Source organism: Tinamus guttatus, unplaced genomic scaffold (genome assembly GCF_059628265.1).
Source record: "Tinamus guttatus ecotype Peru unplaced genomic scaffold, ASM5962826v1 Tinamus_guttatus_pri_ptg000474l, whole genome shotgun sequence".
Taxonomy (NCBI): domain Eukaryota; kingdom Metazoa; phylum Chordata; class Aves; order Tinamiformes; family Tinamidae; genus Tinamus; species Tinamus guttatus.
In genome coordinates this window covers 265189-289176 of record NW_028289008.1, presented here as the reverse complement: position 1 = coordinate 289176, position 23988 = coordinate 265189, and the positions used below count along the sequence as shown (strand labels likewise).

The 23988-nt window shown below is 44.9% G+C and overlaps 1 protein-coding gene across 1 annotated transcript in view; it reads left to right on the top strand.

Annotated features, from left to right (window-relative positions):
• The window catches only part of LOC148592956 (structure-specific endonuclease subunit SLX4-like), an 88530-nt gene extending 79875 nt beyond the window's left edge, over positions 1–8655 (top strand). Inside the window, exon 16 of the mRNA XM_088533006.1 lies at positions 8289–8655. Coding sequence (XP_088389132.1) covers positions 8289–8655 — 367 coding nt within the window. The remainder of the gene's footprint in view (positions 1–8288) is intronic.
• Positions 8656–23988: the final 15333 nt, after the last annotated feature.

Below are 23988 nucleotides of genomic sequence, written 5' to 3'. Positions count from 1 at the left end.
CGCAAGATGATATTGTTGATCCAGGGGGTGATATTTGGGGGCATTGTTCTGTAGTAGGCTTTAGGTACAATCAAGTTGACATTTCTGAAATGATTCATAGATCCCAATATTTAAGAAGAGCTCCTCTTAGACAGCAGCTTCTAAATTTTATTTTAAAAATCCTTTAAAGGTGTCAGATGCATTTCTGCCAGCCGGGGGCCCAGACACGGCCAATCGTGAGGCAAAAATACATCCCCAAAATATATGCTCTTTTCTGCCTAGTGGCTTTTGCCGACAGCACTGTCTTACGAGGTTTCACCAGAAGAAGACCTGGTGAAAGAAGAGCGTAAGAGATGATGTTGTGTTGGTACATGGATACACAGTCCCTGAAGTTGATCTGTACAGGCTGAAAAAAGTCCACCACCTAGAATTCCTTCAAGAGCAGCTCTAACTTCCCTGGTTACAGTGGTGTGCATTGCACAACGGCACATTCCAAGACCAATGATAGCCTTAAAATTGTCCAACCATTTAGCATAATATATGCACTGTGTGTCTCCTGTTCACTCATCAGTGAAGACTATGGTTGCTAAATCTAATGTCTCTCTGCTTTGTACTTGACTTGGGTAAAATTCCCTCAGTTCTCCTATTAAGCTGCAGTAAATGGCTGCTGGTCATATGCCAAGAAAACCAAATGCATCTGATAAAGCCAAGAGGGGGAGGCTGAACCGTTCAGCTCAGAAATGTCAGCCTGGGACAGGAGTCTCTTGGGGAGTTGTCATGGCAAGGAAGAAATGGCAGTTAAGAGTTGCCACTTCATTCTGTCTTACAAGAAGGTTGTACATGACTTGAGATGTGCCTTTTCTTCTTTGAGGAAAAGAATTGACTTCCAGTGATTCTTCACTAAGTGGCTTTGCCCTTCTACCCATAGAGAAGAGATTTCCAAGAAGCAACGATATAAATGTAAGGACAAATGTTATTTTTCCCCTTTTTTGTATTGTTTATTTGCACTGTATTTTTGTATTGTTTATTTGCACTGTATTTTTGTATTGTTTATTTGTTAAAAAAAAGCCTCTCCTATTTGATTAATTTCCAGAAGTATGGAGTATTTCCCATTCATTTTCACAGAAACAGAGATGTTTAAGCATTACAGTCACTCACAGGAATCATCCTAGGCAAAGCTGAAGTGCAAATACGTGATGTTGCATTGATGCCCACAGGCAGGCTTGTGGGTGTTTCAGAGTGTTTGTCCTACTTAATTTAAAATAACAGGTAACATAAAGCAAATTTGTGCATAATTTACACAAAGAGAACCAGGTTAAATATTGAGGCTGTAGTGCATAGAGTATTTGGGGGTAGTTACTAGGGATGTATCTGCTCAGCACTTAGGTAGTACTCTGCTTTGATGCCCAGCCTAGATGACACAGGCCACACTTCCTGGAGACCAGGAGAGACAGAACTGTCTGGGGTTTCATCCAGGCTCATGTACGCACCCATTTTGCATGGTTCTGACCAGAACTTTGTCAATGCCTCTCCTCTTATCTTCCTTTCCAGTCTTTCTTTTGCACAGAGAATGGTGCAGCCAGAATATTTCTGTTCTTACTTAATTTCCCCATTTTCGAGTCATAATTTTAGTGTCAGCAGGAAGGCTGTTCTGGGCTTCCTGCCTGGAAAGCAGTGCCTGCCTTCTCGGGGTACCGTCTTGCAGGTGTCCTACCTGCCAAGAAAAAGAGAGCAAGAAACACCTAACAGGTTTCCAGACTGAGCTTCCTGTCTTGCCCTTGGAGAGCAGTCCATGACGTGCAGAGTCTCCTCTAGCCCACCTGTGAAGCCTGGAAGAAATGGCCCAGCGTGTGCTGCTGTTTCCATGCTAACTGGTACTGGCTCCTTGCAAACACACTGAAGCAAGTAGAGAGGCTGAGTTCCCACTGAACCAACCTAGAAACCTGCTAATAAAATAAAGAGCTCTGCTGTTTCTGGTGGAACTACATCTCATGGAGTTGGATAAAACTTGCCTTTCTTCCAGTCTGCGCTAGGTTCAGAAAGTACAAGGTCAACAATTAGTGTCTCAGGTAAAGCTGCTTTCTACTTACAGTCAGGCAGCCTCCCTCAACCATGGGCTGCAGGTATTTCACGCTTCTCTGAAGCACTGGCCACCTCCAGAAGCAACACTGCTACCTAGGGAGTCTGAGTCTTTAGAAGATTGCCTTGTATGGGTTTGTAGTAGGGGTAGTGCCAGACATTAAACTAGTCACAGATCGCTTGGGCAACCAGCCTTCCCCAAACTTTCAGTAAAGGAGTCTAAAATTATAAGAGTAAATACTTAAAAGTAAATAAATAAAGGAATTTTCAAAGGAGATTTCAGTAACAAGTGCACAAGTTCCTTTGGACTAGATACCTGCATTTCTTTTATTCCGTGTTGCCCCCTTGTTGCAGAGGGCTTCTTCCCAGGTGTCATTGCTAGACCAAAACAGTGAACAAGAGAGGAAAGGCTCATTACCTTGCCCCTGGGTCATCCTCATTCCTCTTGCTCTATGCAATTGTTATGAACTGAGTTCAGTTCCATCAAGGTGGGAATTACAGCTTTCAAAAACATGGAGGAAGACAGCAGAGCAAGAGGCCAACTGCAGGCAGTGGCTCTGCCACATCAGGAAATGATGTGGTAAAGATCCGAGGACGATGATGTGCTGTAATGCAAAAGGCTGTTCCACAAGTAGAGTGGAAGACAGCATGTGACTGCCTCTTCACAGCTGCTAAGCTTTGAAGAGAGGAGAAGGAGGGAAACAAAGCCAGAGATGTGTGTTGGACTAGGTTGCTTACGTCTCTTATGGAAGACCTTGCACTGATAAGGATTCTGTTAGTCCTGAGAAGGCAAAGGCAGCCATACCCACGCTGGGACCCAGAGTACAGCAGTGCTGACAAACTGGGCTGTTGCCTCCTTATCTGCCAGGAAAATGCCTTACAGCTGTAACAACTCCTGTCTTTGTGTCCCTTCTATGTTCTAGTCCTCTTTCAGGATGCTGGCAGAAGATTACAATATCATGGTTAACAACGCCTACTTGAGTGATATCCAGTTTCAAGTGGACTCGGGAGAAATCCTTTATGCCCATATGTTTGTGCTGTATGCACGCTGTCCACGGGCTGTTCAGCTGGTAAGTACTGCTGTTAGACTTTTCTCTTCCCCTCGAGTAAAGCCCCTTTGCAGTAACAGGAGTTTGACCGTCTATTCCAGACTGATCACAACAAATGAGTTAGTGATGCCGTACAGTAAGCACAGAGTATTTGGAGATCCAGTGGCAAGTCACTCTGGACCTGCTGATTATGGAGTAGACAGTATTTACAAGCTGTGCTTGTAACTAACCCAAACAGAGGTCTGTCACTCCCACAGGTGCTATGGAGGTAGCTGCATTGACCTGTGCCTTTGGCAAGGCCAGTGAAGTAATTTCTGTGTTTCCAGAAGCATTTTGGTTCATACAGTTTCCAGCCTGCTCCTGTGCAATTTCCTGCAAAGGCAATGAAAGGCAGTGGGCTGAAGACAGGAACTTGCCCTCTGACAGAGCTGCCACCAAACCATACCAACTTCTTGACAAAGTTTTGTCATTCTTTCTCGAATCAGTAGAATTCGTTTTGTCCTCATGCATGATTACAGCAGTTTCAACTCAAGGTGCTTAGGACCATTTATGAGGGGTCCTTGAAAGCTTCAGGGTACAAGTTAACAGCTGTATGGAGCTCCCTATTCCCCAGGGAGCTCTGTATCTCTGGTCATTTTAGCTTCCCTCTGAGGCATCAAATTCTGGCCATAGGAACAGACTTTGACAAAAAAAAAAAAAAAATTAGTGGCCTGATAGAGAGCAGATACTGCTGGTGGTGTTCCTTTATGAGGAAGTGGACCTTGTTTGCTTTCCTTTTACCGCACAGGTTTACGACGAAGGGATATATGTGAAGGTGAAGGACGATGACGACGAGCAGACGCGCCGGGTGCTGCTGAGCGATGTGACAAAAGAGGCAGTCCTCGCATTCCTGCGATATCTTTACACTGCTTATACTGACATCCCTGCTAGAATTGTGCCCCAGCTGAGGGCTTTGGCTACCAGGTTTGTATCATATGAGTGTGCTTTGGGTCACCTCATGCTTTCAGCCACATGGACTTTAACCTGATACCTTCTGTTGTGGTTTCAGTGGATTTCACAAAACTCATTTCACTTGAGATGCAAGTACCTCTGCTTCCATCTTAAGTGAAATATGAACACACGAGCATCTTATCCTCATTTTTTTCATGAATCTTTCTTCAGGTTACATCTGCTTGAGATTTTCTATTTTTGGTTTATGACTAGAACACTTTTGCCAAGTTTTGTCTCATGATTTTTAATGACAGCTGATGGTGGCAATGGTGATGAGTGTAATTCTCAAAGCATTGCCCTAGTGACACACTTAATCTGAATGAGACTTGCAGAATGTGGATGCAGGGAATGCTAATTTGTTATGTCAGTCATGATCCTAGACATGTGTTAGATAATGAACTTGAAACAGCAGCAGATGAAACACATTCTATCGGATCAAAATCACTTAGTTCTGGAAATGTAGGTGTCCTCCTTTTAAAGTAATTCTGAAAAAGACCAGGAAAAAAAATCTGCTCTTTTATGTTGATAGTCAGTTAAACTCATACCTAATCAAGGAGAACTGATTATCCTCTGTAGTGGCAGCGATGCATTGTTTGGAATGGGGGAAATAAGTGTGAAACCTGAGAAGATTATGGTGACACGGAGTGAAAACCTGAAATTGTTATTGACTTTATAATGTTGAAACTGCATGTCTAATTTGGCACAACAGTTTCACAAATTAAATTTAACTTTCTTTACAAGACTCACTAGATTGATCAGGCAACTATAACGTTTTGGAATTTTGAATGAATTTTGAGGGAGATTAACATTAACATTTCTGTTACATTCTTGCAGGTTTGATTTAAGGGAACTTGTGCTCAAGTGTAAGGACTGCGCTGAAGAGAGCCAGGCATCTTCTGGAGTGGATCCAGAAGATGATCTCCTCTCTGCGAGAGACGATGAAGATAATGATAACAGAGCTGAGAACTTCAAAGAGCTCCTGAACTCAGTGTGGGTGGCTGAAGATGAGGAAGAAGAAGCTGTGCTAAACCCTGCATGCCAGAAGGAAGACGACAACGGGGTGGGTGAACAGGAGCCGGAGGAAATATATGAGTTTGCTGCAACTCAAAGAAAAGTGGTTCAAGACAAACTGGAGATGAGTGAAGGCACAGATTACAACATCTGTAGTGATACTGAGGTAGCCCAAGGTGTGAACCAGCAGACTAAGAAAAAAGAGGCAAAAAGGTCCGTATCTGCCTTGATAAGCAATGACTTCAAACATCTGAGGGAAGACAATGATGTGGAAACATCCAAATGTGACTTGTCTGAAGAAGAGAAAATGCAGAATACAAGTGGATGCAAAAATGTGAATGCCACAAGCATCAATTTTGAGTCTTGTCAGTTTGAGCCTCAGAAGGGGGTTAGGGGATCGGAAAGTGGGAAGGATTTCAAGTTGTCTCAGGCTTCACATAATATGGGAGAAGGAGACCGCTTGGAAGAACAACAATTCACCAACTGTTCACCGCAGAATGATACTGATAGGCGTGAAAATTATAAATGCTTATTTTTCAAAAATCAGATAGAATACTGTGAGCCTTCTCCAATGAAAGAAGTTATCAAAGAGTCAGGAAAGGCTGTTAGCGAAAAACATGTTGATGTTAATGATTTGCTTCCTTACTCCAAGTCACAAAAAGACCTCTCTCCACACAGGGATGGTTTTTTTGGCAGTCCTTCTCTCAAATCTTCTATGTCTTTTTATCCTGCTGTTGGTTCTTCACCTATGTCTTCAGAATCGGATAGGAAATTTCCCAGAGAAGCAAAAACACCAGAGAGAAATCAAAAACCATTCCCGTCTCGCAAAATAGCTTTCCAGAAAGCCAGTGAGCAGGACATTACATCAGGAAATCGGAACATAGAGAGCACAATTTCTCCAAAAGAGCTTTCCTGCACTGATTTAAACAAGCATAAATATGCTTCAGTTTTGTCAACACCAGTCATAAAAACTCCGGATGTTGCAGTCCAGAACAGAAAAGAGGCTGATATTATTGTTTCATCTTCTGATGATGAAATGGAGCTAGAACAAGAGAGGAAGTTACCAGAGTCTGGCTCTCCTGAAAGTTTCCTGAAGCCCAGATTCTGGGAAGTTTCAGATAGTGAAGAGGAGGAATTCCCACAGATGCTTTTTTTAACTGAGAAGGTGTCAGCTTCAGCAGATGCCTGTCCGACAGACCTTGCAAAGACTCCCGGTGAGAGCTTGTATCTGTACAGAGTTCACTGAAGTAGGTTAAATTGTTGTCATTTTAGGTGATCATCCTGTTTGTTGTTCACCTGCTATATTGAGAGGGTGTTTTGGCCTTCTAATCCAAGCAGTCAGGGCCAGGCACAAGAAGGTACAGTCAGCTTCTGATGTGGGGGAGTGCAACTAAATACGTGGGATAGTTGGAGCGTAGCCATTTGTGATCCATTCATGCTGCTGCTTTGACAGTGATCGTATGCATTGTAGAAATGATGAGACATTACCTGGGAGGGGAAAAAAAAATCAAACAGCCTTCACTTTGCATGCTAGGGAATGATTATTCCTTGCAGTAATGGGTCTTGTTTTTCATGCATTCATCACTGATGTATGTGCTAACAATTACACGAAGACATCGGGTAAGCTTTGCTTCCAGTGGTAGAAGATAGAGGTTGGCTGGAAGTAGGTGCCTCTCCTGCCCACGGGTAGGCTCTCTGCATATTTTCCTGCAAAGCTCTTCTGATTTGCCTTTGCTTTGACTTGCCCTGCCCTTGTGTTTGCTGATTGTAGGCTCTTCCAACAGATTTTTGTGTGTCCAGCACTGGTCCCAACTGGAGGACACAGTGAGCGGTTTCAGGACGCACACAAGACTAAGGGCCAAGCTGCTCTTTGCCACCAGATTGCACTTAGTGGTGTCAGGAGCTGGGCCTTGTCTGCTTGAATGTCTGATGACACAGAGAACACTAGCCTCTGGGGTCATACCCTTCTGGGGTCAGCTGCTTACTAGGACAGTTCCTTCCATCTAAGCTCTAAGAACAGTAATTTATCCCTTAATATTTATTAGATATATTACTAATTATACTATCGTAAGTAATTAGTTTAACAAGCAGGATTTAGAACATGACCTGAGACTGACTGTGCTTCACAGTATCAGGAAATCAGTATCACTAAATCAGTATCTACTTCAGGCCCCCAGAACCTTGACTTGTTCGGTTTCTTCTGCATCAAGTCTCTCCTATGCAATTTTCTTCCTTGGGAAAGAACCACTTCACAGAATTCAGTAAACATATATTTTTAATTACCTTGCAGCTGTTCTATCAAAGCCTCCAGTGGGCTTTTTTATTCAGACCTAACATATGGCTCAATTTGTTTTCTGATTTAAAGACAATAAAAAACAAATATCCTAGACCCAAGGAAGACGAAAGTGTTGATCTGTTCGGTATAAAGGTATTTAGTAGAGCAGCTTGCAGACAAGTAGTTCTTCTTAAACAGTTACTAGATAACATTAAAATATCTGCCACCAGGAGGGGAAGATATCATCCCTCCTATATCCTTCTGTACTAATTCTGATGACAATTTCATTCTGTTGCAGAACCTGCCTGTCAAGAGAAGGACAAGTCTCCTGAGAAGGACAAGTCTCCTGAGACTCCTATGACACCAATGCCAGCTTACTCCCTTATGAAGACCCCAGAACTGAAGAGGGAGTTGAGCAGGTTAGCACTGCTTCTACAAGTATATCTAGAAAAAAAAAAAAAGTACAAGTACATTTCTTTATGAGCAGAAAAAATACATGGAAGTTCCATCTCCATATGAGGAAGAACTTCTTTACTGTTCGGGTGTCACAGCCCTGGAACAGGCTGCCCAGAGAGGTTGTGGAGTCTCCTCCCCTGGAGATCTTCCAAACCCGCCTGGATGTCACCCTGTGCCACATGTTCTAGGTGTCCCTGCTGGAGCAGGGGGGTTGGACTAGATGATTTCGAGAGGTCCCTTCCAACCCCAACCATTCTGTGATTCTGTGAGAAACCTGCTGGTAGGTGGTGTGAAAGGCAGCTACTGTGCTAAAGGGGAAAACTTGATGGTTTTCCAATGTCATGCTCTTCCAGCTGGCCACTGAGCTTCCTGGCCTGGTCACATTCCTGAGCTATAGCAGTGGAAGGCGCAGCATTATCTTAGGCTTAAGTCCTACCTTTCTCTTTCAGATTTGGAGTTCGTCCTTTCCCAAAACGCCAGATGGTGTTAAAGTTGAAGGCCATATTCCAGTATCCTCACCAGGACGTGGATACGGATGTGGATACTGACACAGAGGATGATATCCCATCCTCCCAGCTTCCCCCACAGAGGCCTCCAGCCAAGCGCCGTAGGCAGCTGAAGACTAACGGGCATGCTGGTGGGAAACGTGCCAAAATCTCCAACTGTAGACAGACACCAACTGTATCTCCAGATAGGAGCTCTCTGGCAGCTGATAAGGAGGAGCTGATGCTCTCATCATCTCGGGAATCTTCATATTCTCGGGAATCTTCATCCTCGCTGGATGGCAGTGACGTCTCTACTGGTATACAGAGGTAGGGGAACAAAATACTAACAAAGGAGTCTACTGTGCAGCACAGAGATGAGCTGGGAAAATGGGAAATATAAGTGTCAATGCAGAATACAGGGGATCTGTACTGTAGGCAGCTTCCCTGAGCTTTTGTCACTTGAAGTAAGTTCTTCTGTTGTGCGTTTCAGTCTAATTGCTAGTGAGCTATTCTGAGAGCACAGAAATGCTCACGGGTGAAACTGCACATGGGCAGAGCTCAAAGCTGGCACTGCAAGGAGCCTCGCAGGGTGGAGTGAGAGCCTGCAAGAGGAGCAGGGAGCGCTGCTCGGTGAGCACTGCGTGTGGTGCTGCACAGAGCAAGTGTGTCAGCAGTAGTGCAGCAGGAGCAAGGAATGCCGGGCAGCACCGGCACAGCTCGATGTGCAGGTTTGCAGAACACGTGGCGTGTTCTGCCTCCCTCCCTTTGGCAATTGCTGGTGTCGGAGATCCTACACAGGGCATTGCAAGGGTTGGCAGCCAGGGACTTGGGCATCTCTGAGTGTGCCCTTGATGACCAGTTGTTTCCTTGATTGTTTTTTGCACTTTTTCTCACTTTTAGTTCTTGTAGCAATATATCCGAGGATGAGGAAGAGGAGCTCCCAGCTTCTCAGACAGCAGCCCAGGAAGCAGATACACTGGACGCAGTGGGAAACTGCATCATTTCAAATTCAGTCCTGTACCACAAGGTCCTCTCTTACGAGCCAATTGAGCTGGCTGCACTGCACCGAGAGCTGAAAGCAAACGGCATGAAGATTTCCAAGGCAAAGCTGATGGATTTTCTAGATGCTTACTGTATCACCTTCACCACGGCTGCAGAGCGGAAGGAGAAGGAAGCCAAAGGCAAGGGGAACGGAAGACAGAGGAAACGCTACTGAATGGAGCCTCTCTCCCATTTCCAGCGGCAGCTGCAAAGATCCCTCCTGTTGGTGCACTCCCCTGCTGCTTCTCCTCTTTATCTTTGCTTTCCATTTTTTCCTAATAAGTTTTAGTTCCCTAATAAGATCTTTTTTCCTGAATCTTCAGACTCTCCAAGTAGTTATTTATTCAGTATCTGAGCGGCCCTACTGATTGCTACGCAGGGGACATTGTGGAAATAAGAGGCCTTTGCTGTCCTTGGTTAATCTGGTGGTCTCTGGTAAAACTCCTCAATCTGTGTGCAGCTGTTCTTTTAAACTATTTCTCATGGCTTTGCAGTGTCCTCTAACACCAGCAATTGTGTGAAAGCCTGGATTCCAACATTCCGCTGTGTGTGTCCAACATGTAGCAGGTATTGGCGTGCTGGGATCTCCAAGATATAATCTGCTCCATTTTCTGAGGGCTGTGTTACCTTGTCTTTGTAGTCCGATCAGAGCACATCCTTGACAGAGGTGGGGGTTTTTGGTTTTGTTTTTTTAAGGAGATGGTATTATAGTGATTAAATCTCTTCCTTGAACAGTCTCTTCTTAAACCTATTGTAAAAGAAGTTGTGAACATCATCTGGAACTCTTGGACAAACTCCTGGACCCTAAAAGGTCATCTTTTATATGTATTTTGTGAGCTCTTCTGACTTTCATGTGTTTTGAGAGCTTTGAATCTGAAAAGGTCTTGGCAAAAAGGACACATTGTTATTTTTTTTAAAAAAGGAGCCACTTTTGTAACGTATTTATGTATTCTGGAAATTATTTATATTTTTGATATATTATAGCCTTTTTATTTAATTTATATAAATAAACAGAATAAGATCTTGATGATAAACTGTAACAGGTAATGCCTTAGGAAGGCCCGGGGCAGCCTAAGCAGCAGTCCTGGGTCTAGCTGGGAGCAGTAGTGGCTCCACAGTGAGCGCTCTGGCTGGAAGGGTCCTCAGCAGAGGACGGAAGGACAAGGTGAGTCGTGGCACAGGGGCCCAGCAGCAAGGAGAGCTGGAACAAGGGATTGCTGCGCAGTGGCTGGAGAGAGGAAGATCACCAGGTTTGTTTGAGATGGAGAGCACCAAGGTAGGAGAGACTCCAGGTAAGGCTGGGGAAGGTGTTTTGGTCAGCCAGAAGGAGAGATGGGGAAGACTTCCTTGCAGAAAAAGGCCGACTTTCTTGCAGAAAAAGGCCAAGTTTTGCCTTAAGTGGCATTCTAGGAAATACTGTTTCCCATAATGTATCACGTATTTCTCTCTTGTCAGTCTTAATATGTGAAAATAAGTAAGATCCCTTTCCATCTTCTCTGCTGTATTCCTAGTCAAGACATTTATCATCAAAACTTTTGCAATCAATTCTTTCTTATATCTTGACCTTCAGCAAATACAGTGTTACACTTTGGGCATATAAATTACAATTGTTCAACTAATAGGACTGCACCATAAGAAACTTGGTAGCATGCTAAGAAAAAAAAAATTTAAAAAAGAACAGTTACTGAAAATGCCTATATCCTCTTTTCTCTGTCATCCTTAAGCCTTTCAACTAAACACTTTGCCTAATGAAACAAAACAAAAATTTAACAACTGTGCCATTCGGATTGGAGATAACATTTTGCAGAGGCTTCTCTCAGTATTCTTGTGGCTACAGTTGACAAAATTAAATGGTTTTCCTAATTCTAACAATTCTCCCAAAAGAGGAAAAATGACTTGCAGCATGTCAGATAGGTCACAATGCAGCCTGCATGCTGCAAATTATCAGAAAGCCATTTTTCATTCTCCTGCTCCATTAATCTGTACACAAGGGTGTCTCTTCCCAGCTAATATTGATGTTCCCATCTGCCAGTGATGACGTTATCAATCAGTTTCATCTGTATACTTTTCTCTGTTTTTGTATGTTCCTAACACAGGGTCATATCTCTCTTGGAAAATCCATTGTCTCTATAAGAAAAAAGCCTTTTCAACTAAGATTTGAATTGTTTACTATGTTAAAAAGTAGCCAATATGTTATTGGCAATGCATAAAGCCCTTGTCCTACCCCGACACACCTGATGAGCTCCAAATGAGCTTTGGAAAAAAACCACTTCCAAATGTGTGTGACAACGAAGTGATCTGTGTGAGTGCCTATGGATACTAGTAGAGCAACTTTTGCAGCTACTGCCTGTTGTTTTGTGCATTATCACATTTCCTACCTACAAAATCAGTAGGGTGATGACTGTTGTGCCCTCCCTTTCTACCCGACCAGTAACTCCCAACTATTGTGTTTACGGTGCTAAAGTTTAGGTACCGAAGTGCTAAGTACAAGAACAGCCTTGTGCTCATCCAAGGGCCTCCTGGAGCCTTTGGTAGCTCCATGCTGGTGGATTCCGTGGGCTTTGGTCAGTGACCTGTGCGCTTCAGCTCCATGGTGGCCGTACGAAGGACGGGGGGAGGCCTGGCCACGCAGGTCCCACAGAGGTTCCTGGGGACACAGGTAACGCGTTCACGGTGCGTTCCGACCTCCCTGCGTGCGGTTGCTCTTCCCTTTCATCTCGCCCCAGCCGCGGTGGTGGCTGACGTGTGTCCCTGACGCCTGGGCCCCGGTGCCGGCAGCCCTCCTGGCGGCCTCCCAGGGCAGGTCTCCGCTCTCCTGCTTTGCCCCTCTGCTTTCGCTGGGGACCTCGAGGGCCAAGAACCTTCCTCCTGCTCCTGCACGAGGCTCAGAAGCGGCTCCCCCGCGTGACAGCGGCGCTTCCCCCACGGGGGAGCCGCGTGCTGCAGGTAACGAGCTTGCCCGCCGTTCATACTCGGCAGCGACGGGCCCTGAACGGCGAGAAGCGCCTCGTAACGCGCCCGGACAGCGCCGAGCACCGGCAGCAGCGCCGCCGCCGCCGCCGTTTCACGTCGTCCTCACAGGCCGCGGCCGCGACCGCCGCCTGCCATTGGCCGCCGCCGTCACGTGGCTCCGCCGCCGGGCTGTGGGCGAGCCCGGAGCGGGTAGCGGCCCGGCCGGGCTCGGCCCGGCTCGGCCCGGCCTCGCGGCGGCCGCTACGCGGTCGGAGCCGGCCCCGCGGGCCCGGGCAGCGCGGCTGTCGCCTCGAGGCCGCGCGTCGCTGCTCTCTGGACCCCGGCGCAGGCGCCCCGGCGGGGCGGGCGGCCGGGCTCTGCTCTCCCCTTTCCCTTCCCCCGGCAGGAGCTCCGGGCAGCGGCGGAACCTGATCTCCCACATGGAGCAGGACGAGGAGCGGTGGCTCTGCCGGCTCCAGGCGCCCCTGAGCAGCGCCCGTGCAGGTAAGGGCCCCCCGCGCCGTCCGAACCGGGTCTTCTGCGGCTTCGGGCACTCCCGAGCCAGCCGCGGTGTGGGGTATTTCATAACCCGCTGTGTGTTTTATTGCTGTCTGCATCTGCGGGTGTTTTAGCATCCAGCCTAACTTACATTGAGGAATTCTGCAGCTTGCAGCGCTTTGTGAGGAACCACATCCTCTGCTTTGAAGCTGCCTTCTACTGGTTCGCTGGATGCCCGTGGTTCTTGTTTTGGAATAAACAGCGCAGGGCAGATGGCTGCCCACCCTCTGCAGGACATGCGTGTTCTTACAGAGCTCTGATATCTCCCATCAGATGAACCTTTCTTGGGCGGAACACCCCGTTAAATCATTTCTCATACAGAGGCTGCTCCAAACCTGGGCATCCATGTTACCTTTCTGTACCTTTTCCAGTACTATTAATATAGCACATCATTTCAGTCCCATGTCATTGCTCCAAGCCATTTTTAGCTCTACTGTTCGGCTGAAGTTCAGTAGGGAGCTGTTATCTCCCAGCTGCCTGCATTGAGCCAGGGGAATCTGCACTCCCCGGTTAGCAGGAACCACGTGTGCCTTCCACTGCTGCCCCTGCGCTCCCGTCACCGCCACTCTTGGGGAACTGGAGCTTCTTGTGCCCAGAAGGTGACATCGCAGGCCCTAAGTGAGTGGCTGCAAACTCCAATAGCTGGGACCGGTCGCAGCTGCTCTTCAAATGCAAAGATGATGGATCAGGGACTGGCTGGCCATCTCAGACACAGACCACTTCCCTAATGGGACAAAAAAGTGAGTTTTAGTAACAAAAGTCTTGTAGATCAGCTCCTACGCAGGGAATCTGATATCCTGCCTCTGATCAGCTGCATAATTTTGGGAAAGCTCCTTCCTCTCTCTAAACCTGTTACTGTGGCAGCGTCTTCCAAATACTCTTGGGTGCAAATAGCAAATGGAGGCTTTTGTAGCAACGATGACCTTGTTGCATTGCAGCAATGGTCAGAAGCATAGAAATGTGCTGTGAAATAGATACAGGTTTACCAGTATGAACATCTACAGATACTAGCAGATACTGTTAAATCTCTTTGCTTTGGAGTCTGTTTATATAATAATACTACAATACAGCTGGTTGTTTTTAAGTGCAGATTTTAAAAAGGCTGCAAGGTATTCACATGGATCAGCAAGGTTCAAGGTGGTTGTCGTATAGAAGTTGAACACAAGTTGTAAACGATTCAGATGATGAAAAAACAGATTCCTGTGCGTGTTATGCATTTCACATTTTTGAGGGATCCTCCTCTTTTAAGTGTCAGTGTTTTTCATTGGACAATTCAGTGCGATTCGCCACCTAAGCCAGTAACATCTATCCCAGAGAACTTGGCCTTTGGGGCTCAGTACTAGCAAGTGCTATGCTGGAAGGTGAGGAATGTGATCTGACATTTCTAGAAAGCTAAGGTTTAACCTTATGTGTTAGTTTTTAAGGGCTGTATATAAGGGTTTTGTCTCTTGCTTAGTCCCTGCCTTGCTTTGTCTATTTGGAAACACAGATGAGAATATGAAGGCAAAAGTAAGATTGTTTGGAATAATTTAGCTCTCTCCCTATACTATGTTTCCTGTGTCTCTAACATTTAGTTTGGGTTTTTATTTTAAGTAGTTGGTGCTCAAGAATGGCATTTATAGTACTGTGCAGCAAAATATTACTGTGACTTGGCTTAGTAGTAATTGTCAACTCCAGGTAGCAGAAAGCACAAATGAAAGGTAATGCTCTGTCGCTTGACCGATGGGCTCTGTGAAAGCCTGAGCGATGGAGCTGTCCACCTTCCAGCTTCATTGCAAGCAGGAAGGGGCTTGTTAAATCCCTGGAGCAGGAGGATTTAATGGACTTTAGCAGCAGCTTTGTGGCCCGCAAATGACCACTGCGGGTTTTAACCACAGAGCTGAAAAAGCAAATATTTGATGCTCGCAAGCAGAGGCTCTGTCTTTATCTCCTCAACATGTATGTGTTTCTAGCATTGGATGTTTCAAAGACCTTAATTCTTAATAGAAGCGCCCCTCCCTGCTGTAAGTTTTCGTGCTTTGGCGCTGTTTTTGCCCGAGAGCGGGTGAGCGGTGTGCCCAGCGGATCGGTGTTTTAGGGTTTTACTCCATATTTGAGCGTTTTTTTTTTATTATTTTCCCGCGCTCGGGGCGGGCGGCCCTCAGGGGGCGCCGTTGGCGAGCGGCGGCCGTTGGGCCCGGCTCGCAGGGCGGGGCCCGTCACCACGGCAACCGCTGTGGCGTCAGGAAGTCTGTGTTGCGCCTGCGTCGCTCGGCTCGGACGCGCCTGCGCGCACCGCCCGAGCAGCGGCAAGCGCGGGCCGTTGGCGCGCGGTGCATGCGCTTCGCTGCGGTCCTTCCCGGTGTTGTGGCGGGGTGCGAGGAGCGGAGGGAGCCGCGGCTGCGGCGGAGAGGTCAGCGGCGGGCCGGGGGCGGCGAGGACCGGGCGGGAGCGGCGGCACCGGCGCCCCCCGATCCCCTCCGCGGGCCGCGGCTCTGTGCTTAATTCTCAGTTGTATTTTTCATTTTGAAACACCCGCTGCATAGATTCCTGATTTGTATGTTACTGTGTTTGCATACAAGCCATGAAAATTTGCACTGAGCAACCGTTACTTTTTATTTTTATGATTACTTCCCCTTTATCCTTCCATAGGAGGTATAATGTGAAGTTTTTCTGTTTTCAATAAGATGCTCTGTAAAATAGGAGGTTAGTTTCTATAACACTTAAAAAACAGGGGCAGTTTTTGTCATGTAAGTACCAATTTAAAATTAATTTCTGCAACGTGATAAAAATTTTACTAGATATAAAATGTTTTGCCTTATGTACGAGGTACTAGTGAGGGGGGTTGCTTTAAAGGAAACATGAACATGATGCACTGATGGGTTATGAGGGAACATAAGTGGGTAGTGTCTGGTAGACAATGATGCTGGTCATTGCTAAGGTTGCTTCTTAAAATCTGTTTTTTTTTTTTTTAGCCGTTATTTTTTGCTTGTTAATTTGTCATTGCTTGTATTTCCCTATCTGTTTCAGTTACCCTTGTCTGGCATAGGAAGACTGACAGAGACTAGAGCAGAAAGGTTAGTACCTGATTTGGAATTTGTCTTCTACACTTATATTTGTGCTCTGCTCACTGAGTAACTCCTGTTCTCTCTCCTCGGTATTATATATTATATTGGCACTTCCACAAAGCCAGAGAACCTGCACTGTGCAGCTCTTGCATTATGTCTCAGTAGGAGAGAGTGTGCCATAGAGTTGTGGTTCTGGGTTCAAGCAAGTTATTAGGAAACAAGATGGAAAAAGAAAGGGCAGACTATTCATGGTATCATGAGTCCCAACTTTCTGCTCAAAATAGGGTCAGCTCTCGAATTGCGTTGTGTTGTTCAGGACTTTATCTAGCCTGATCTATTCTGACTTCCAAAGAGCTGCGTTGGGGGGGTTTGTTGTTTGTTTGTTTGTTTTCTGCAGGAGCAGTGCTGTTCACTGCTGGGAGCAGTGCTGGGCTGAGCAGATCCTGAGTAATATTTGAATTCACACACATATTTAAGTACACAGGTACTTGTGGAAGTGGCTAAACTTAGCACCATTAGAGCATGTGCTGTCACCTTCTCCCACCCTCTGAAGCTTGGAACTTGAGCAAAAAGAGGAATTAGTAAAAATACACTAAAATCTAACCCTTTCCTCCCAATTTCTAGGTTCCATCTTCAAGAACCATCTAGGTTCTTGCTGCTCTGTGCTATTTTGACTATATACATCAAAAGGTTCAGTTGGGCTGTAGACCGAACATCTAAGTGGATAGGTAAGTGCTGCTGTTTATTTTATTTGACCAGCTTGTGTGATTTGTAGAGTCCTAAAATCTTACAAAATTAATCGAATTCTATATTGAAATAAATAATTTTGCAAAACTGTTACTTGACAAGCTCTACAAGATGGTGCCAAAGGGGCTTTAAGGTACATCAATAACAGCATGATCAGATGTATTTAGAGGATCCTGGTCTGTGCCTACGCCTCACTACACGTCTGTAGATGGAGGAGTAAGATAGATTAATCCTTAGGTTTGCATTGCTTATGCATCTCACGTGATCTGTCTGGGGCATTCAGTATTAATTGCAAACAAAAGTTTAACATCAGGAAGTCACCGTAAATAATATGACATGTGTATGCATATGTCTGTGAGAGTTATTTAAAGCCATGGAGGATGTGAGATTCTCTGTGTGCCTCCTCCTACTTAGGGGGAAAAAAAAAAAAAAAAAGGTCAATTTGTAGTGATAACTACTCCAAGATTCTGTCGGAAAAAAATAAATTTATGAACTGGTTACAGAAAATGTCAATTTCTCTCTCAGGAAATGATCTAAGACTCACAGCAAAGTCCTCTGCAGGTTTGGGAGGTTGAATTTAAAATAAATTAATCCATTAACATCTGTAATTGCTTATAGGAAAGGCTGACCTGTGAAAATGTGTAACCAGCATTCCTTAGCCTTGCATGGCTGCAGCCAAGCCATTTGAGAAAACAATCCTGCTTGTGTTCTTCCTGCATTTTGAGTCTTTTGGTGCCCAGAGCTTTATTGGAGAAACTGAACCACAGCTGCTGCCATTCCAAATGAAACACTCTGTTTAAGTTTTGAAAGAAATGGATTTGGGAGTCAATATAAAAGCTCCATTAAAATAGCCAGAACCGTAGTGAACATAGGGCTAGGAAGAAGAGGACAATCAAAATGTCTAAGAATAGAAATCTAGTTCTAGTGTTGCTCAGGGATTGATGGCATTTCCATATGGATGTTATTGTACCTATTGCTGTTCCAAGAAATCACTAGCTAGCACTGTTATTCTTACTGTAGAAAAAGTTTAAGAAACTTAGTTAAATCAGTTTTTTTTAATTAGTTTAAGAAGCTAATTTAAACCAGCTAAGAAAGAGACAATACTTTTATCTGGTGTATTTGACAACAGTTTATGAGACATGGTCAGTGTCTACTGAGTAGCCAAAGGAGGAGGTAAGAACACAGAGGTGAAAGAAGGGTGGGCACATTTGTTAGATGTGCTCTCTCATCTGTCCGAGAAACTCTTCTGCAAGGCCAAGCACTGCTAAGCCTTACTCTGTGAGCTGCTTTTCAGCATGGGGACAGGCTCTCTTCTTTAAATATGCTGTGTCACAAAATGAAATTTTGCACTCCGAGTGACAGTCTTTCCTCCCCACCTTATGGGAGTGAATACATTTATTTTTGCTGTGTTATGTAAATGTAGATATGGATGCATATACAAGTGGGACATCTCAAATTCTGAGCTCCAGGCAGGATTCTGACCTCAAAGGAGAGGTCAGCATGCTTTTGAATGTGGCCTGTGTCTGTCTGTGCTGAAAGTACAGTATTAGTGTTTTGGGTCTATATGTGCTATTATACTTATGTGCTGCAATATTTTATATGAGAATCTCTTCTCCTTCAAAGAAGAGTCTTCAAAGAATGTCCTCTTTCAAATTGGTACCAGAGGCCTGTTTCACACTGCATCTGCGTATACCATCTTACATATCCACCTTTTAGAGGTTTTTCCATTAAAGGGCTTCAGTAAATCTTTCTGAAGCCCTCTAGCGTACCATGAAGATCCTACACGTGCTTTGGGCAGATTGAAATGCTTCACTTCCATTCCAAAATCCTCTGAACAAGAAAGTCATCACTGTGCTGAGTGAAAATAAGCAGGGTCCTTGGAGAATGTGCTGCACTAAATGCTATAATATATTCTATGCAGATGAATTAATCACAGAGGAAAGTCCACCGTTGGAACAGTGGAGAAGTGCTGGCGTCTGAAGAATGAAGGCGGCGAGCCAGAGAAGACGCAGCCCTGACTGTTCCTGAGATCTTTCCCTGTAGCGCTGCTAGGCAGCATTACTGCAGCCTGCAGCACCATGGATGAAGAGGACAATGAATTTAAAGTAGTGTGGGCAAAAATTGTCGGTAGGGCAAAGAAGAAATCTGAGGATACTGAGGAGAAAGCTGAGGATACTGAGGAGAAAGCTGAGGATACTGAGGCAACAAAGAAGGTTCAGAAATGGATAAAGACCACTACAACAGGCAGATCTGTTCCTGGGAGCCAAATTGATCATTGCTCTCCAGTAGTGAAGGGGAAAGATTTGCCACAAAATTTGGGTTCTAAGGTGCCGACAGGGATGCGTGAAGAAGACGATGATGCTGTGCCCTGCAGTAGTGGTGGGACGTCACAAGAAGACAGGAGAAGCGCTTTCCCTGACAGCCAGCTGCGCACAGTGACCAGTTACTCTACCAAGAGGAATGTGACAGGTGCGTGCACTGAAATCTTTCAGACAGAAAATAGGCTAGTACTGAAAAGACTCAGTTCAGTAGAGCTCTTTAGAAGTCTGGAGGAGGTATGCAGTTCTTCAGTAAGGTGAAACCTAAGTGCTGAGTGATATATGAGGGAGTCATTACCTTTTTTTTTGCGACTTCAGAATGTAAATCATCCCTCAAATCATCAAGAAGCAAGTTTAGATTATATCAAAGTGTTTTTTTCACAGTGTGTTATTGTATTGAATGTTGAATTATGTTGCCATTGACTGTCACCAAGGCCAAAAAAATAAATTAAGAAAGGTTCTGGGTTAATTCATGAAGGATTGGTCTTTCAGTGATGACTAAATATGATGACCAGAAGGCAGTCACCAGTGCATGAAATCCTTAAACTGACAGCTAAGGTCAACCAGGAGAAGGATTATTTTGTACTTGTTCTGCCTGATACCCTTTCGTAATTATCTACTAGTGACTGCACTCAGAAACTGGGCTGGTGAGATCTTTGGTCTGATCTCACAGGTTGCCTCAAAGCAGAGCGGAGATACACTGAGCTGTTAGCCTGCTGCTCGTTACCACCCCTCCTTAGGAACACCTGTTGCTTGGTTCTGAGCCTGAAAGTCCGAAGCATGGATAGGGCTTGAAGATCAGAGTAGAAACATGTTCATTTTTTTTGACTATCTCAGGTTGCTGTTTTGGGAAGCTTCCCAAGAGCTCCCTGGGCAGCTCAGTTACCTGTTTAATTCTGACTGGGAAACTGTGCTTTGTCCCCTTCAGTGAATGCTCCGAGTGACTGTTCCCAGACTACACTATCCTTCCGTCCTTCACAACCAGAGACCTGCTCTTCAGACACCTTGAAGACACCACTGCTGCCTGGGTCGAAGGTGCGGGCAGCAAAGCTGGCGGTGGAGGGAATGCAGCAGTTCAAGAGAGTGGCACCTGAGCAGCTAAAACATAGCCTGGGCGATAGCTTGCCAAAGGCTGCAGCTAGCAGGAATTCCTCTGATGAAAGCGAGGAAGAGAACCCGGAAAAAGGTACGTTTCTGCTGTTATTTAGCTCCTGTGTGTGCATGGAGAGTGCTGAGGGCTGCTTAGGGTGATTGCATGAGCAGCAGTCTGGATTCCTGGGCTTTGTTCACAGCTGGACAGGTGGCTTGTGTAATGATGAATAAATCGCTCGACATGTCTGAGAACTTGCTTTCTCTATTGATCAATGTGTATTGATCTCTATACTTCTCTCCTAGATCTTTTGTGAGGCTGAAATTTGATTTTATGTTAAGTTCTGGAGAGAGAATTTACTTTCTGGAAACAGGTTGAGATTCTAAGAGCATCAGTAAATCCAGTCGTTCTTCTCAGGGGCAATATTGTGTAGCTCATATAAATATGACCTTAGTTACTCCGTGTCTTCTGTAAATCTCTGAGCACTTACAAAATAGGATGTTCTATGCAGATGAATTGAATCCGTAGCAATTTGAATTCATAGCACTTTTTTGGTGTTTTGGTGCTTTAAAAGTCAAGGCCCCTTTAAAAGTCAAGGCCCTGCTGGTTCTCTATGGACATGAGAATTTCCTGTGTTTAATATGTAATGTTTAAGACCCCATGTTCTCCCAGAAACTTCATCTAAAACATAACTCTCCTTTTGGTTCTGATACATAATGTGCGATGAACCAATTGCCACCTTCCACTCCTGGGGTAGTGCTCTCCTGTACTGTTTGTGCATTCCCTTGTGAGAAATGAGATGTGAAGATGCAACAGGAAGATTGCAGGGGTTTTTTAAGTTAATAAAATAATCATGACAAATGTAACAGTTTCATGCCTTTCACTACAAGATGTTTAACTCTATCATCTCTCCCTTCTGTGCCAGTTACCCACGATCTTCCATCCACAAAGGACGATGGTGCTTTGGCTTTTGCCCTTCAGCAGAAGATCAAGGAGGAAGTCCCGGAAAGCCTAGAGGAGAAGGGCTTGTTTTTTTGTCTGATCTGCCAGAAGGATCTTTCAGCCATGAACACAACACGACGGGGGCAGCACGTTAATAGGTGAAGCACTAGCATGAAAGGCCAGTGTGGCTTTCAGCAGCAGTGCCTTAGAGAAGATGTAATTGCAGACTAGGTAGCAAAGCTACCCGTTAGTGTCCATTTCAAAATCAGCCCATTTCAACACCATTTATTCAATTAAATAATGATTTCCTAAGAACATTTGGTATGTCAGCTGTTTGCAAATCTGAGCTATTCGCTGAAGGAAAGATGTGATACTGTTTTGCAAGATGAATAAATACATAGACTATGCACTATATACTTTTGTAAAACTATGCACTATATACCTTTGTAAATACTATATATATGCACTATAGACCTTTGCTTTCCACAGGTAATGAGAGTGGAAGGCTAAGGGAAGGATCCTTGTGTTTTCTTTTGTCAGAATGGTGTGGGCTTAAATTGATGCCAGCACTCTATAACAGTTTCCTTAGTGGTAAATATCAAATACTGTTAAAATAGTACATACAGCTAGCTCTTTATAAATGAAAAGTCTGTGCTTCTCTGTAAAGAAAGTATTGTAAACAGCTTGCTTAAGTAGTTGGAGTTGCTCAATTACAGCATTTCAGGAGGCAAGGTTCAAAAAGAGCATTTTATTTTATTTTGTTTTGTTTTATTTCCATCATCCTCCAGGTGTCTGGATGAGATGGAGGCAGCAGAGATCTCCTCCTCCAGCAAACCAGCAATCCCTGATTGTCTCGTCTGTGGCAAACATTTCCAAACTTCCGAGAGCCAAACTACTCACTTGAAACGCTGTGCTGTGAAGATGGATGTTCCTCCTAAAATGCTGCTTCAGGCACTGCAGGTGTCTCAGTTTGGAGTTGCCTCTCCTAAGTATCCCAGGTAAGATTTTGGTGAAAATCTTGCTTTCCTTCAAAAGTGGTGGATGACTATGAGTCAGCAGACAGGAGCAAAATGGGAAGTAAATAATCTTACACTAATTTGTCAGAAATATTTATGCTCTGAGAGGTAATTATGTAATAAAGCTGAATAGCGTGGTTGAGCTTATTAAGCAGAACATGCTATATGAGCATACAGTCTCTTCGGAGTATCTGTGTTTCCAAGGCCTCAGCTTTTCGGCTCGTTGCTGTCCTGGATACATGGGCCTTATCCACAGAGTCAAGGAGGAAACATACAGGCTGTTTTGAATTGTGCTGGGTGCAGAGATGTATCTGCTCTTTGGGATTTGAGCAACATGTTCAGAGTATAGCGAGTGGTGCCTGCCTGAAATGTATCCAAAGGACTTTTAAGTCTTATTGTGCTGAGGAAGGGCCATTGCTTGTTTACTGTGGAAGTGTAAGATTGGCAGAACGGTTTTGGTGATGGTGTTCTTGACTTCAACCTGATTTTTGCCCTTTGATACAAAGTTTAGGTTTGAGGTAGCAGATGGTTAAGGCCATTCCTGCCCTTGCAAAAAAAAAAAAAAAAAAAAAAAAGGCATTTTGTCAGTGCTGCAGTCTTATTTTGGAAAGGTAAACATAAGATTTTCTCCAAATTGCTGTGAATTCCACGCATGATAAGAAATCCTTTTCTTTCCTCCACAGAAAAAAGTACTGTTGATGCTTTCTTATTATTCTGGATATGGGAATCTCTCTGAGGAAGTGGGGCAGCTGGTCTGAAGTGCTCAGGGTTTCTTGTCTCTGATCCAGTTATGTTAGGTTAACTTGGGCTTTCTGCTGCATTCTTACGTTTCAGCAATCAACCAAACACATCAAAACGCAAAGAGTTCTCCGGAGATGACTCCAAGGAAATGAAAAAGAGGATCAAAATGGAACCTCAGGATGAAGATCTGCAGGTTGCTATGGCAATGTCACGCTCTCTCTTGGAGCAAGAAAAGCGTGAACAAGCAGCAGTAGCTGCAAATATGAAACCCGTGGCTGCCTTGCCAATCAAGTGGAAGCCTGGATCAGGTATGTGTCACCGTGAGTGTCTCAGGCTGTACTATTGGAGGAGTGATGTAACAGCCTGCTCTTCACTACCAACTTTTCTGTTGGGCATAGGGGATGACAACCACACTTCTGTTTCATTTAAGTTGTCCGAGATGGAGTAATGCAAAGTATCCACATACAGATAGCCAAGGGAGGCTGCAGGATGTTTCACTGAAATCCATTCTGAGTCTTATATTTATTTCACTGGTTGATTGTTTCAAAACTATAGAATGTTTTTAAGATGAGTTGTTTTTTTAATAAATCCCAAAGGGAAAACATGAAAAGACCATTGTTATTTCTTTTGCAGTGCATTTTTCTTATTCACTGTCCCATACCCTTGATTATGCAACTTTTTCATCCTTGGCCAGTCAGCCTCACCTCCGTCCCCGGAAAAGTGATGGAACGGCTCATACTGGCTGTTGTCTCCAGGCACATGGAGGACAAGAAGGTGCTCAAGAGTAGTCAGCATGGATTCACCAAGGGAAAATCTTGCCTGACTAACCTGATAGCCTTCTATGATGAAATGACCGGCTGGATAGACGAGGGGAGAGCGGTGGATGTCGTCTATCTCGACTTCACCAAGGCTTTTGACACCGTCCCTCACAACATCCTCCTGGGCAAGCTCCGGAAGTGTGGGATAGATGAGTGCACATTGAGATGGATTAGGAACTGGCTGGATGGCAGGGCCCAGAGAGTGGTGATCAGTGGTGCAGAGTCTAGTTGGAGGCCTGTGGCTAGTGGGGTCCCCCAGGGGTCAGTCCTTGGTCCAGTCCTGTTCAATTTATTCATCAATGACCTGGATGAAGGCACAGAGTGCTCCCTCAGCAAGTTTGCTGATGATACCAAACTGGGAGGAGTAGCCGATACCCCAGAGGGCTGCGCTGCC